At 46.4% G+C, this 12919-nt stretch overlaps 4 protein-coding genes across 5 annotated transcripts; 1 reads left to right on the top strand and 3 right to left on the bottom strand.

Annotated features, from left to right (window-relative positions):
• Positions 1-2821: 2821 nt before the first annotated feature.
• On the bottom strand, positions 2822-4091 carry ONS95_013623 (uncharacterized protein; the record flags this gene model as incomplete). The annotated part of the gene is made up of 2 exons (XM_058507263.1): positions 2822-3207; positions 3275-4091. The coding sequence occupies 2 exons, from the start codon at positions 4089-4091 to the stop codon at positions 2822-2824; spliced, it is 1203 nt and encodes a 400-aa protein (XP_058356432.1).
• An 880-nt stretch (positions 4092-4971) lies between these two features.
• Positions 4972-5601, bottom strand: ONS95_013622 (uncharacterized protein; the record flags this gene model as incomplete). The annotated part of the gene is made up of 1 exon (XM_058507262.1): positions 4972-5601. One exon carries the CDS (start codon positions 5599-5601, stop codon positions 4972-4974), a length of 630 nt encoding a protein of 209 aa, XP_058356431.1.
• A 3726-nt stretch (positions 5602-9327) lies between these two features.
• ONS95_013621 (uncharacterized protein) lies at positions 9328-11069 on the bottom strand. Its single transcript, XM_058507261.1, has one exon. It carries the CDS (start codon positions 10848-10850, stop codon positions 9870-9872), a length of 981 nt encoding a protein of 326 aa, XP_058356430.1. The 5' UTR covers positions 10851-11069; the 3' UTR covers positions 9328-9869.
• Positions 11070-11201: 132 nt separating this feature from the next.
• Positions 11202-12593, top strand: APC11 (ubiquitin-protein ligase Anaphase Promoting Complex). Of its 2 annotated transcripts, XM_058507259.1 has the most exons (5): positions 11202-11439; positions 11492-11523; positions 11572-11635; positions 11682-11881; positions 11932-12593. In XM_058507259.1, exons 1-4 carry the CDS (start codon positions 11298-11300, stop codon positions 11771-11773), a joined length of 330 nt encoding a protein of 109 aa, XP_058356428.1. In that variant the 5' UTR covers positions 11202-11297; the 3' UTR covers positions 11774-11881; positions 11932-12593. The 2 variants fall into 2 exon arrangements, with proteins under 2 accessions (XP_058356428.1, XP_058356429.1); XM_058507260.1 differs by having other exon boundaries at positions 11572-12253.
• Positions 12594-12919: the final 326 nt, after the last annotated feature.

Raw genomic sequence — 12919 nt, 5'->3', positions numbered from 1 at the left:
TTGTGTCGCACTTTATTCTAATTCATAACTTTCCGCATCCGCGCCGTTGAAGATGGATGCGCGGCATGTGGGAAAGAGGGAGGTAAGTAAGTAAGCTTGCATGAATGTGTTTCAGATTCAACTACTACGGTTTATATGCTGTTAAGAGACTGGTGTGTCATTTCGTCGTTCGCTCAAGTGAGTGACTGGTTGGAAATTCTCTCTTTTATTCTCATCGGGTTCTTGATGAGGAAATTTGCTAGACTTGGAGCTGAACCCTGGATTATATTGCGAGATTATATTTTTATTCTGTTTTATTTCTCTATCACTTTCTCATCCTAGTCAGAAAGCCTAGCCAGACTACGTCGTCGTCATCATATGTCGTCCTTTAAGCTTAAGTTCTACTGTCCACAGCATTGGATGGTCATGGATGGACAAGAACAGTAAGCAGGCACAGTCTCGTCAGTGGAAAAAGAGCTACGCCGCGCTCGAGCAAATACGATTTTGGAAAGGGACGCAGCACTGTTCGATACACCGCCTAGCTTGGGAGTTTGAGTCTCTCTCCCACTTTCCTTCCATCCATCATCCATCTTTCCTCTTTCTCGAGCGATTACACAAAATCGGCCCTCATTTCCATTGCTTACTCAATTCCGTTCCTAATCCACAAAGCACTCAGCCACAAGATCAAGAACACAGGATCCGCACTAGGAGCACCGCACCCCCCGTCCAATTACCTGCCTTACCAGATTCTTAGCATATCTACTTACATACACCTACTTACTCACATACGGTGCTACATACGGGTCACGGCTTACAGCTTACAGCTTACGAAATTTGTAGGTGAGTAAAAAGTGGAAAAAGATGTATTCGAGCCCTTTATTCTGTGCATAATGCAAGTATGCATACAGATTCCGCTCACCCGTGGAGCGACCCCCACATTACTCCCCGTTTGGTTTTGAATGTTTACTTCGCCATCCTCTTTCATAGCAACTTCCCCTTTAGGCCCCAGCAGAACCAAAAAATTCCAAGTTTCAAAACACGACAAAACCAAAGCTTTGGCTTCGCCCAATTACGCGTATTGCATGGAATGATTCTTGCAAACTGGGAGAGATATTCTCTACTCGGTGTCTCGGATCCTTGATTTGCTTCGCTTCGCTTCGCTTCGCTTATCGTTGCACAAGGAACTGAACTCATCTCAGCCATTCTCAGCATTCCCGTTTCCACCTCACTTTCGCAAATAGCACTTATCTGTTACCAACTAATTTTACAATCGGCTCTTCTACCAAGATCAATGCTATGCCTTCTTATCCCACATCCATCGTGCATGTCGTTCAATCCCAGCACCCACGTTCTTCCACGTTCCCCTCCACGTTGCATCTCATCTCACCTCATCTCACCCACCAAACAAACAAACTGTTCCAGCACCCGCAAAACCCCAAACGGATCTACTTTCTCTCGAACGCACCCTTATGATTGGAATACTCGGCTCATTCGGCAGCCTATGGGGTGTTTTCTTTCTCTAGGCTCTAGCATTGTCTACCATCTGCCGTCCACGGTAGTGGGTTACTGGATTACTGGACCCGGATAGATGGATGTATATCAATCTTTGCTAGGTATTCTATTTTAGGGATGTTTTAAGGTTGAGGTTCTTTATACGAGGAGAGAGGCTGACTGCAGGAAGGCATTGATTGATACATGGAAGGAGGAAGAGAAAGGAAGGATTCTAGAATGGTTGGTTCGCATTGATATCCTTTGTGTAGTCTGGACTGTCAGTCAGTCAGTCAGTCAGTCAGCGCAGCCCTATACGTGATTCCATTTCAATTTTTGTATTTTTATGCGTGTCCTGTCTTTGCAAGTAGGTATTGAAGTTGATTAATACTTGAAGCTTGTAAAATTGTACACGAGCACTTGTTTCAAAGCCACTCTTGCTCACAATAAACATTATCCCTGTACTAGGTTTTCCCTTCTTGACTTGTTGAAACAAATTCTCTTCCATTGCTCTACCGCCTCATCATCATCACCATTTCAACCCCGTCCCTTCTGTTGCAAGATAGATACGAATACTCCAAATAGACAGGGATTCTTTAATATAAAGAAAATCTTGGGGCTTTCGATGACCACACACGTCATAACATTCCATCCCGTCTCTGGCGCAGGGAGTATCTGTTCTTGGACACAGCACAAGTTACACACGTTACACAATGACACACCATAACGAAAGTAGACCCCAGGAAACGTGGGATGATGACGGTGACACTCATAGAACAAGCAGGGTGATAAAAAACTCCGAGGGCACAGCAGGTAGTAAGATAAGTCATGGGGAAGATGAAGAAGAAAAAGGAGAGAGGGGTTTGCATCCTTTTGTCCGGTCCGTCTATCGATGAAGCACTGCATTGCACTGTGCAGTAGAATAGACCGATATATCTGGTAGGTTTTGAGACATTGAAATTGGATTTTACATGCAGCTCTCGTATCAAGTCTGATGTTCCGAGCTGTTATACGGTGTAAAAATTGCCCCTCTTACTTTATACTATTACAATGCTTCATTCTTATTCACAGTCACGCGTCTCCGCATCGTAGTACCTAGCAAAGCACCAACTGTGTTTTATGACTTCCATTTTGATTGTTATGGAGCGGATGAGTGGGGCTTTCTTTCATGTCCGTATGTCTACATTATCTCTCGTTGTGTAACCTCAACCTCCCTCAAGCTGCCTCCAGATCCCCTCATCACTCATCATATCCTCTTCCCTCTCAATTTCATATGTTGATTTCGCGACACTTGCTGTGGATTTTGGCTCCCGAATCGTCCCAAGAGCCATCTAGGGCCTCGGTACGCAAGAGCTTATGGTGGTGGTGCGAGAACAGGTGCTGCAGCTATGGGAGGCGCGTATGGTGAGATGTATGGTCGGACTGGTATGGTGCTGTATGGGTGCGAGGACTGTGTAGGAATCTGGGGTCGGGTTTGCGTGTGGGTGTGGGGATGAATTGGGCGTTGGACTTGGTTGTAGCTTGGGCTCCAGCCGAAACGGGAAACCGGAGGTGGCGCGAGGATTGAGCTGGGTGCTGGTGCAGAGACTTGAGCTTGAGGAGCAGTTGCAGGGACTGGTATTGTACCGAACAGAGCTGGTCGTGGAGGTTGTTGAGGTACAGAAGGTTGAGCTTGGCGAAGTGATCCTGAGTGTGGATTGAAGATAGCTGGTTGTTGAGGATGTTGTTGTTTTTGCCCCTCTAAGTGCCTGAGCTTCCTCAAGTCTTCTCTCAACAGCCTTGGGCTTTGAATTCCGGCTCCGGCTACCAAGTACCTCAAAAGTGTCATTGGCGTTCTGAACCTCCTGTACCTTCTCCTTTGACTTGTCTTTCTTCCTAGTCCCTATATACTGAACGTCATCGTCCGATTTCTCATCCTGCCCTTTGCGCTGATGCTGCAACCCTTGGAGAGAATAAGATGCTTCGAGATTTTGTTTGTTTATCTTCTGCACTTCTTCGAGTTTCGCCTTCTTGCCCACTCTACCCACTACCTCTTCATTATCCTCGTATTCATCATCTTCCATCTCCTTCTGCTTTGACCTATATCTCTTCCTTGATCCTACAATCCTGACCTCATCTTCTGTATCATTATTCTGTACCTTACGGTGAGGTCTTTTCGGTTCCAGAGATTGGGCTTGTTGGCGGTCTTGCTCGCGTCGCTTCTCGAGTCCCCTGAGCTTTGCCTTTCTGGTCTCTCTGCCAGCTACCTCAATCTCACCGCACTCACCGACCGTCTCAAAATTAATCTCATTCACTTTCTCCTGTATTCTTCGAGGCATACCAAGCCTCCTTCTCTCTACCTTCTCCCACTCCTCCCGAGCTTTCTCGTCCTCCTCTTGAGCTTTGTCCTCCTCCTCTTGTGCCTTCTCCTCCTCCTCTGGTGCCTCTTCCTCCTCCTCTCGAGCCTTCAGCTTCTTCATAGCCTCTCTATACTGAGCTTCTATCCACGCTTCGAATTGCCATAAGTCTTGTTCCCTGAGGGATAAGTCTCGCCAATCAGGGGGGTTAGTAGTTAGAGGTATATGGCAGAGGAGTTCCATGTAGGAGGGTTCGCCTGGCGCGCAGCCAATAGAATAGTCTGTCATCGTGACCGACTCTGGTAGAGAGTCGTAAGTGACAGTCAATTCAAGTTTGTGTGTGAAAAGTAAGTTTGTAGTTGTATATTATTTCTGTGGTGCCAGTTGGGGGGGCGCAAGTCGATTTGAGTAAAGATTCGAGGCAGCGACTGTAACTCGAGGAGTACCTGCCAAGTAGCGATTTGACAAGCTAGAATTTGGGTTCGGATATAATCTGCTTAAAAAGACGGGTCTCTAAGGTTGGAGATAGCACACTGTGAAGAGCACACTGGTTTGAGGGCTCGAGAGCGTGGTGCATCGGGAAGCTCACAGACCAGGACCTTGATTGCGAGTTGCGACTTCAGTGCAGCCACTCGAGATACAGGATTGAAGAGGAAATACTTAGAGTATCGTGACTTCGAAGGAGATTAATTCTGTCTGTTGGGCACTTCTCAAGCTAGCATAAATGATGCCTGACGTGGTTGACTAGGCTCAAAAGACTCGAATTGATTGGACGCTCGCTTAATTTAGATGCACGTAAACAGTTCTAACCCGTATTGTTGAGGACCATATTGAAGCAACCCAGGCTAAGTTTTCTCTATATAATATGTGCATAGTATAGAGTGTGCTCACAATCATGGTATTATTCAACTAGTGGTGTGGTGATATGGTCCGTAATTTCTTTGTTTGGCTAGTCTTTGTGCGATGGCTCATGCATCTAACTGTGCGGCTCCAGCAGCACTCAGGACCACCCCATATCTGAGATCACGGCCAATGGCATATTCGTTGTCTGTAGCAGACCCCATTCCTCTCTGTAAGTCACCTGAGTGCTTAATTCCCTCAAGCGCCTAGCTGCGTCATCTCTTCTAGTTCCTCTCATACAACTTGTCCGGCCACTCCGGACTCCCCTTCACAAACGTCCACCGCCACCCCTAATACCCATACTGAGGTATTCACACTCTCTCTTCTGTTTCCTAAACCAATCACAGTATCTACACGGCATCCTCTCCCCTATATGCCGCTCCCCTCCTCCAGCCACAAACTCCAGATAAAAGTCCAACGCCTCGGCCTCAGTCCTACCATTCGGTCTCTTCTCTAAGAACTGCACTACATCCTCGTACAAATCATCGATCATATCTTCCATACCGAAGAACATGCAGATGTCTTGTCTGGTGAAGGTGACTCGAGGAATTGCTGGGAGAGGGTGGCGGTGTGGATGGAGTTTGGGTGGTGATGGCTGTCGCAAGTGTGGATGAGGTTCGGTTTTGGAGCGATGGTGAAGTCGAGGGTTAAGTTGAGAGCTATAGCTGAATTGACTTTCCTGTGTAGGCTGTTGATGGGGTTTTGTTCCTCTATTCGGAGATTGATAATTTTCGCCTGGGATGAATGAAGGGGCTTCTGCGCGGAGGGGGCTTTGCTGTTTTGGTGTTGGCTTCGACGGGGAGGTGACTGGAGAGTGCTTTGGTGTCTCAATCTTGAGGGAAGAGACTCCATGGAGGAGCTCCGGAAAAGGGTATTCTGCCAGATTTTGAGAGTTCATCGTGTTTTATTGCTGTCGGTATAAATAACAGCGGTTGGCGATTGGTGGAGGAGCAAGCGATATGTGCGAACTTGAATCTAAGGATAAAGTAACCAACTTGTATTGAAAATTAATATCAGCTAAGTCCCATGATCGTGGAGAATGCCACCCTCGGTAGGTAGGTAGTGAATACAGAAAAAGTGATTACCCTTTGACTTCAACGGGAGGGAAGGCGCGATGGGCGAGTTCGTGCCATAGATCGGGCGTGCAGCAAGTTCCCCAACGTCGTGATCTTATCAACCCGTCTGTATCGTCTGAATGACTTAATTGAATTGAATGTGTTTATGGAGCTGTTCTCCCAAGTCTCAACTGTGCAGCCTCATTTTGCCTCATTTACTGAAGATTCCGAAACTTTGGGCCCCAACACTTTGCACCACTGATCTGAGATTCTTTGGGCAATTGTTCTTGCCTGGAGCCTGAAGATATCCTCTTTTTCTTTTGAGAAGTGATGGTCAGTTGCGATAAACGCGGGTCCTTAGGCGGACAGATTTCCACTATGGGCCTTTCAATAGAACGATTTTCTGCAGACATCCTCTCCGAGCTAATACCCAATATGGAAGCCCTAGAACGGTCAAGAAGCCAGCGCCACGCAATGCAGAGTTCTCCCAGAACCATCGGCTGATGATGTCACAGACTTCCACAGCCTTGAAAAGGATAACTCCAACTTCAACTTCACTTTCCCACTGAACAGACCGCTGCCAACGATATCGCTCGACAAGCAGTAGCAGTTAATCTTGTAGCTTCACGTTTGCTACACGATGGATTCTTTTACAACTACCATTTATCTTTGTAACAAGCGATTAGCTAGCTCCCCAGAAGTACGATATCAAAGAACTCATCGCCAGCAACGAGAAATCTTCTGGAGATCACTGAAATATCTCTTTCGGTATTGATGAACTGCATTAAACCGTTGTCTGCTACTTTTACTTATGTGAAAATCTGTGGTTGAAAATATCGTCATCTAGCGGATAAATAGTTGGAATTCTTTCAAATTGCTTGTATTCGGTGGATTCATCACAATGTAATCGGCGTTTGTTCTCACAAGACAGCATCAATCAATCAATTACAGTTGATTCAGGCTTTACCGCTGGCATATGGTGAATAGATATCTGGGAAAAGTTGTCCTAGATTGAGCGATCGACTACTGTCATAGTATGTATATCCAAGTTGCAGGCGATGTGTCGAAAGAAAATTGCTACACAGTCTCTGAGAAAGATTGAGTCCGGTGTTCAAAGAATGTGGAGGAGCGAAAGTGTGTCGGGTGTTCAACACTCTTGAGCAGAAGCACCTAGGACAGTCGTTTTTTCTGCGAAAACCACCGAGAGACTTTGTGACGTTGAGCATGGATCACTCTCAATCAGTGCTCAATGGTGTCTGTAAGCTAAGAAATGGTGTCTGTAAGTTAAGAAATACTGCTAGTGTCTTTAGAGTTGACAGTATGAAGAGTACCGCCGGCAGATGCTTCACCTTATCCGAATATCGCCAGAGTGGATGAAGATATGAAGTTTCTTGGAACACGATATCTAGTTGGCATAACAGTACAGTCTTCAAAACGAATACTTTGCTGAAATTCCCGCCGAAAATTGCCCTTGAACTGATTCCTTCGGATCCTTAGCAACAGATATCGTTGCTAGCAGATCTGGAGTAGGCTTTTATGGGAAAAGTGCTTGGCCAAGCAGGATAGCGCGAAGCGTGATCAGATATCATTTCACGTGGACAGGTCTTAACGCAATCCTTAGGAGAAAGACTAATCCTCGTCACGATTCAATGCAATCAAGAGGCGAAGATATATATATTATTAATCGAAAAGTGTATGTAAATAGTATATAGCAGAACCTCTCACTTTACGAGACTTTACGGGGCAATGTAAACACCTCACATGGATTAAGCGAGAACGCTTGCCCCTCCAACCGAACAAAGTGAATGGAGCCAGTCCCGAACCCTCTGAATCAAACAAACCCATTGGCCGGAAAAAGTGCAAGCTCTACAGTCAGCAGGGCACAGACTGATATAAAAGGACCTACTTCCACATCCTACAGTGGACAAAGAATCGAGTAGCTTGTCCGAAGAGCATCCTATGGGAACTCAGAGGGAGTGGTGGAGATTGGTCTTTAGGGAGGGATAGATTAGTCGTATTCATTCCTCTACATTCATTATTGCGAAGTGATTGAATTTGGAATCAGGGAGATAGATGCTTAATGGTTTCACCTCCCACAGCGATGTTGTTGTCAATAAAAATGTCCCTGTCAAGCAAAATTGGAGAACGACTTATGGGACCGGGACGGAAATATTCATACACGTCTATGGGAACCTCGGCTCAAAAATCTTTTGCCCAGAGAAAGATACTTTCCACCTCTTCTATTGACCGAAAGATACAAAGTTGTCTACAGCCAACGAAGCTGGTCTCCCTCCTCTCTCCATAAGATCAGTCATCTCTCTCAGTTGTAAGTTTTATGGTCAAGCAAGTGGAGAAAACTGGTATATTTATATCTCGTACACAGAAAGACTACTCAATCTGACGCACGATTCAAGTGAAGCATGGTTGTTGATTCACTTATTCAAATAATCATTGTGCTCATATCTGCAGATACAATTCAGAGCAGAAATTCACTGAACGAACACTTCTCAAGAATCAACTTGTACGCGAACTCTGTATGGAGAGCAGTGCGATAGAAGATAGGGATATAAATACTGATTACTGACCCAATCACCCAATCCCTGCAAACAGAGGGGGCGAAGCCTACACTGTTGAGTTCGACTGGTGAGACGTTGTTCAATCTGGATGCCAGAGAGCATGCTGGAAATATTTGCAGAACACTCGAGACTAAACGCTCTAGACTTTTAACGATCGCGATGAAAGTAATCTAACACACGGAGCCCCGTGTACAGAAGTGGCTGTTGTTCGAGGCACTCAAACATTGACAGTGGATAGAACTTTGACAGCAAAATTACCGGATCGGGTTCCTCGGAAGTGGCCACGAATCAACGAGTTGACGCAAAAGCAGAAATACCAGAAGAACAGGGAAAGACGTATCAGTAAGGATTTCGATCTTGTAGATAATACCATAGAGTGAGAAAAGGTAAATCACAGACACCCAGTAATGAACTGCTTGCTGTATTTTGTTTACCCTTCAATGGCTTCGCACTGAGAAATCGCCCTTTTATAAGAATTTGAAACCATGCTTCTCTCATCAAGTCCTTACATCGACAGTGTGGGAGAGAGGTGACTTCACAAGCGCGAAGAAATGAATAATTCTTATCACTAGCTCAGAAAAATCCCTTTTTGGTTCAGAGCTGCAAGATACCAAGCTGCCTTGAGGTATATGTAGAGATACCCTCCTAATCAAGTCGGAAAAAAAGACACTATTCCGGTCCTGTTTCTCCCAGAAAGGGAACTAGAAGTAACAATATATGGAAACAACCAAGTCATTGAACAGAGGCAAGACAGACACCCCCTTCCCTTCCATCATCTCAGCTCGTCTTTTGCTTTCTCCCTCACGCGGATTGAACCTTTCAAATCAGTCACTGCAGCACTCTTTCTCCCCATTAATACCAAATGTTATCAAAAGTCCTCTCATTACCATTCAACCTAGTTCAAAACTGCTCTTTGGACGAGAGTAAGAAATATGACTAGGTAGTATGTTACGAAGCCTAGGAAGATATATACACCTGCAGATAGTGGGAAAGGCATTCTGAGCGAGGGAATGCATGTACTCTACAGCGGTAGGAACAAGGAAGGGATATGAGTGTTCGCTGTGACGTATGTGCGAGACCTGCTGGTTATCGTTCATCAGTGGAGCGTATTTATATATAAGTGGCAGAATAGAGAGCTCGCACTTGGGAAGTGGATTTCAAAGCATTTGCACCCTCGAGAGAGTAATCAATGACTTTCTGACGCTCGCGAAAGCGAGTTGGAAACACAAACAGTGAATCTTAAGAGGACGGTAAAGAAGTGACCTGAAACGACCATTCATTATTTTGGTATCCATTTTACAAGACATCATCGCCATATACAGAGGAGCAGGATTGTTTTGGTAGAGAAGAGAGCTGTGGGTATCCATCACATGCAAAACGCTGAAATGCATCGACAAAAGAAAATAAAGTCCCCCATCCGTGTTCCTGCCATCCATTTACTGTTCCTTGATTATCAGGTTGTCTGAAGGTTTGACCCGTTGTGCCCATTCTCTGTGACATGTTAGCAGGGACAGATTTGCTGGGTATGCAGCAACTTACGTCCAACTCCCATCATACAATCTCCGCTTGTCCGCCGATCCATATCCAGCTTCACCCAAGGCCGCATCGATCACAGCAGCCGTGACACCAGTTCCACAACTGTTGATGATCGGTCTTGCAGGATCAATGCCCTTCGACTCGAAAATCTTCCTCAATTGATCTCCTGGAAGGATAGTCTTATTCACCGGATCCAACAGTTCTGATACCGGGACGGAGATACTGCCTGGCATATGTCCAGACTCCAATCCTGGCCTTGGCTCAGGATCCTTTCCACTCCATCTACCCACTGACCTCGCATCCAGAATCTGCACTCCCTCTGCACCCTCTTTATTATAGTCCTTCGCCAGCTCCTTTACCTCCTCAAAATCCACGACTTTGCTAGCATCGAACTCGGGAATAGGATAGACGCAGGTATCCACATCCCAGAATTCTCCACTTTCAGTCGGTAGACCCTGTTCTACCCACAGCTTGAAGTTATTCAGCACATGTACGGAATCATGTCCAAAAGCCTTCAATGTCCATCCCACTCTCGGCGCAGAGAAAATACCCTGCTCAGCACTATCATAGACCACAACCGTATCATCCTGCTTGATTCCCAATGCACTCATCGCCTTGGCGAAGTCTGTAGCGGAAGGCAGCATATGCGGGTAGGGAGAGCGCTTATCAATGACTTTGTCGAGGTCAAAGAACCGTGCAGAAGGGATACGCTTCTCGCGGAAAGTATCGAGACCCTTGCGTCCATCATTGGGAAGGAACCAGCTTGCGCAGAGGGCGACAGTTCGTGGAGCTGTAGAGATCTTGGAAGGAGAGTTCTTCTTGAGAGCAGCGTGCAGCTCGGTCGGAGTGACAAGGTAAGAGGAGAGAGCTCGTACACCAGACATGTTTCCTGTTGCTGCTGTGCGAGAGAGTCTGGAGGCATGGCGAGAGAAGAGGAGAGGGCGAGGAGCTCCTCTTGTGAAGATAGTAGCTGCCGCCATTGCGTGCTACGAGTGGGTTCTGAGCCGTTATCTGGAACGCATCAGGTAAGCTGGAGCTGTGGAGGCGAGGATTGGTTGAAGTAAGAGTGGGATTATGGAGGTGAAGCTGGAGATGTTGAGGAACAGTCAAATCTACGCAGCAGAGAGGAGGCGGATGGGCGAGCCGGGTGAGGGGTTGGAGCTGGAGCTGGGCTGGATGGATGGAGGTTGGCGCTGGCTTGTGAAGCTGCAGCAGTGCAGGTGCTGGTGGTTGGACGATAAGAAATTCTTGGCACGTGATGGCGAGCTAGAGAGATCATCGAGGCGCGGGCAGACGCGACTCGAAGTCAACATCATCTCGTGGAAAGTCAACAACAACCTCTCCCACAGGTGAACTTGACCTCGAAAGCACCACTCGCTACGGTGTTCTTCACAGCAGTCAATGCTGATATACATGAATCCATCACGATGAAGGTCAAGATCCTGAAGTGGAACGCAGTAGCCACATGGCGATGGGATATTCCTGACGACGACGTCTGTGGAATTTGTCAAGTACACTTTGATGGCACATGTCCTACTTGCAAATATCCAGGCGACGACTGTAGCTTGCGTACGTACTCTCGCTTTGAAAGGCAGGAGCTGAAATGCTAATATGCCAACAGTCTCTGGGAAATGCGGACATAATTTCCATATGGTTAGCCTGAACATCGATTCTGGGAGTTCGAGGACTGACGAACGACAGCATTGTATCATAGAATGGATCAAGCAGGAATCTTCGAAGGGTCAATGTCCTATGTGCAGACAGAGTATGCATCTCTCTTGAGGCTCCCAGAACCATGTTAACAGATGAAGAATTCGAATGGACGGACAACTCGACCACGGCTGCGGTTACAACGGCATTAAGGGGAACTGGGTTTGCATTGGGAACGGAGTACAGGGAATGAGATGGAAGTTCTGAAGGATACGGTGTTACGGCATATGATACCACGGGCGCTACGACAAATGGACATATGGAGTTCTCGAGTTTGGGTAAGAGAGGAACAACGCACCCAGTGTGTGGGTCACTTTTCCACATTGTGCCTCCGCGGCTAACAATCTCCAGGTTAGTGTTCATGATGTAAGGCAGTCACTATTCGTTAGATACGAGAGAAATTGCAAGCTGGCGTGAAGGCTTTCTCCACAGCTGTTACTTCAGAGTACAGAATTGCCGTTTAATCGGCGACGTGTATTTTGAAGTCATATACAGTGGAAAGCAGATGCTGGCCCGACTACCAGAACTCGTCCAGTGACAGTTGCTAGATATAAGATCTACAACTACAGAAATAAGCAGTTCCTCCCGAAACATATTCCTTGAAGCTTCTTTTCCTGTCGTTTCCCCGTACAGTATATGGCCACATTAGAACATATCTGATTCCATCATGTATTCTTGAACTGGCGCTTTTTTTACCCTCACGTTTATGATCCCTCTTTCTGCTATACGATTTACCTTTTTTGCGACTTTCGACTAAGTGCAGAACGCTCCAGCGATCTAATCAAATTGTATGATTGCCAACGATCGTTTTTGCTTCTGGGTCGCATTCATGGGAGGTCTTCTATTACAGATGTGCTCTCTGGCAGGATGTTACCGGTCCACGTGCCGACTAACATCACACCTGCAAGGCTTGGGACTCTTCGGGAAGATCAGGCCGAGTCATGGCAAGTTACACGACGCACGAATCATCCATTTGGTTTCGCTTCTGACTGGAATTGATTCTTCCGCAGCGTTCTCTGACACAAATCATCTTTCCAGATCCACTCGGCCCAATCCAGGTTCAAAACATGCCTTCATCTACCCACATTTCCGACTCAATCTGCTCAACGTTTGATTCATTAAGTGCCCTTTGCATTATTATCTATCTTGAGCATAACCATTCGTCCGCATAGATCACCGACGTAATACGAGACGAGTATCAGCTCTGCTATCTCACAGTAGCTTTCAGACCAGCTCAGTCCTCGCATCCATGACTAGTCATTTCAGGCATGTCCCAGTCCGGGAACCACACTTGTAAGCATGTCTCTGAGCCAGTTGTCATCTCCTTCTGCTTCCGAGT

Source organism: Cadophora gregata (genome assembly GCF_030347475.1).
Source record: "Cadophora gregata isolate MNR1 chromosome Unknown scaffold_8, whole genome shotgun sequence".
Lineage (NCBI taxonomy): Eukaryota > Fungi > Ascomycota > Leotiomycetes > Helotiales > Ploettnerulaceae > Cadophora > Cadophora gregata.
The sequence above is the reverse complement of the archived record's forward strand: the minus strand, read 5'-3'. Positions and strand labels throughout refer to the sequence as shown.

Excerpts from the sequence above, each read along its gene's own strand:
- APC11 (XM_058507259.1), top strand. The coding sequence starts at position 11,298 with ATGAAGGTCAAGATCCTGAAGTGGAACGCAGTAGCCACATGGCGATGG. Across the intron at positions 11,440-11,491 it reads AGGCGACGACTGTAGCTTGC|TCTCTGGGAAATGCGGACAT; the intron begins GTACGTACTCTC and ends ATATGCCAACAG. Across the intron at positions 11,524-11,571 it reads GCGGACATAATTTCCATATG|CATTGTATCATAGAATGGAT; the intron begins GTTAGCCTGAAC and ends GACGAACGACAG.
- ONS95_013621 (XM_058507261.1), bottom strand. The coding sequence starts at position 10,850 with ATGGCGGCAGCTACTATCTTCACAAGAGGAGCTCCTCGCCCTCTCCTC.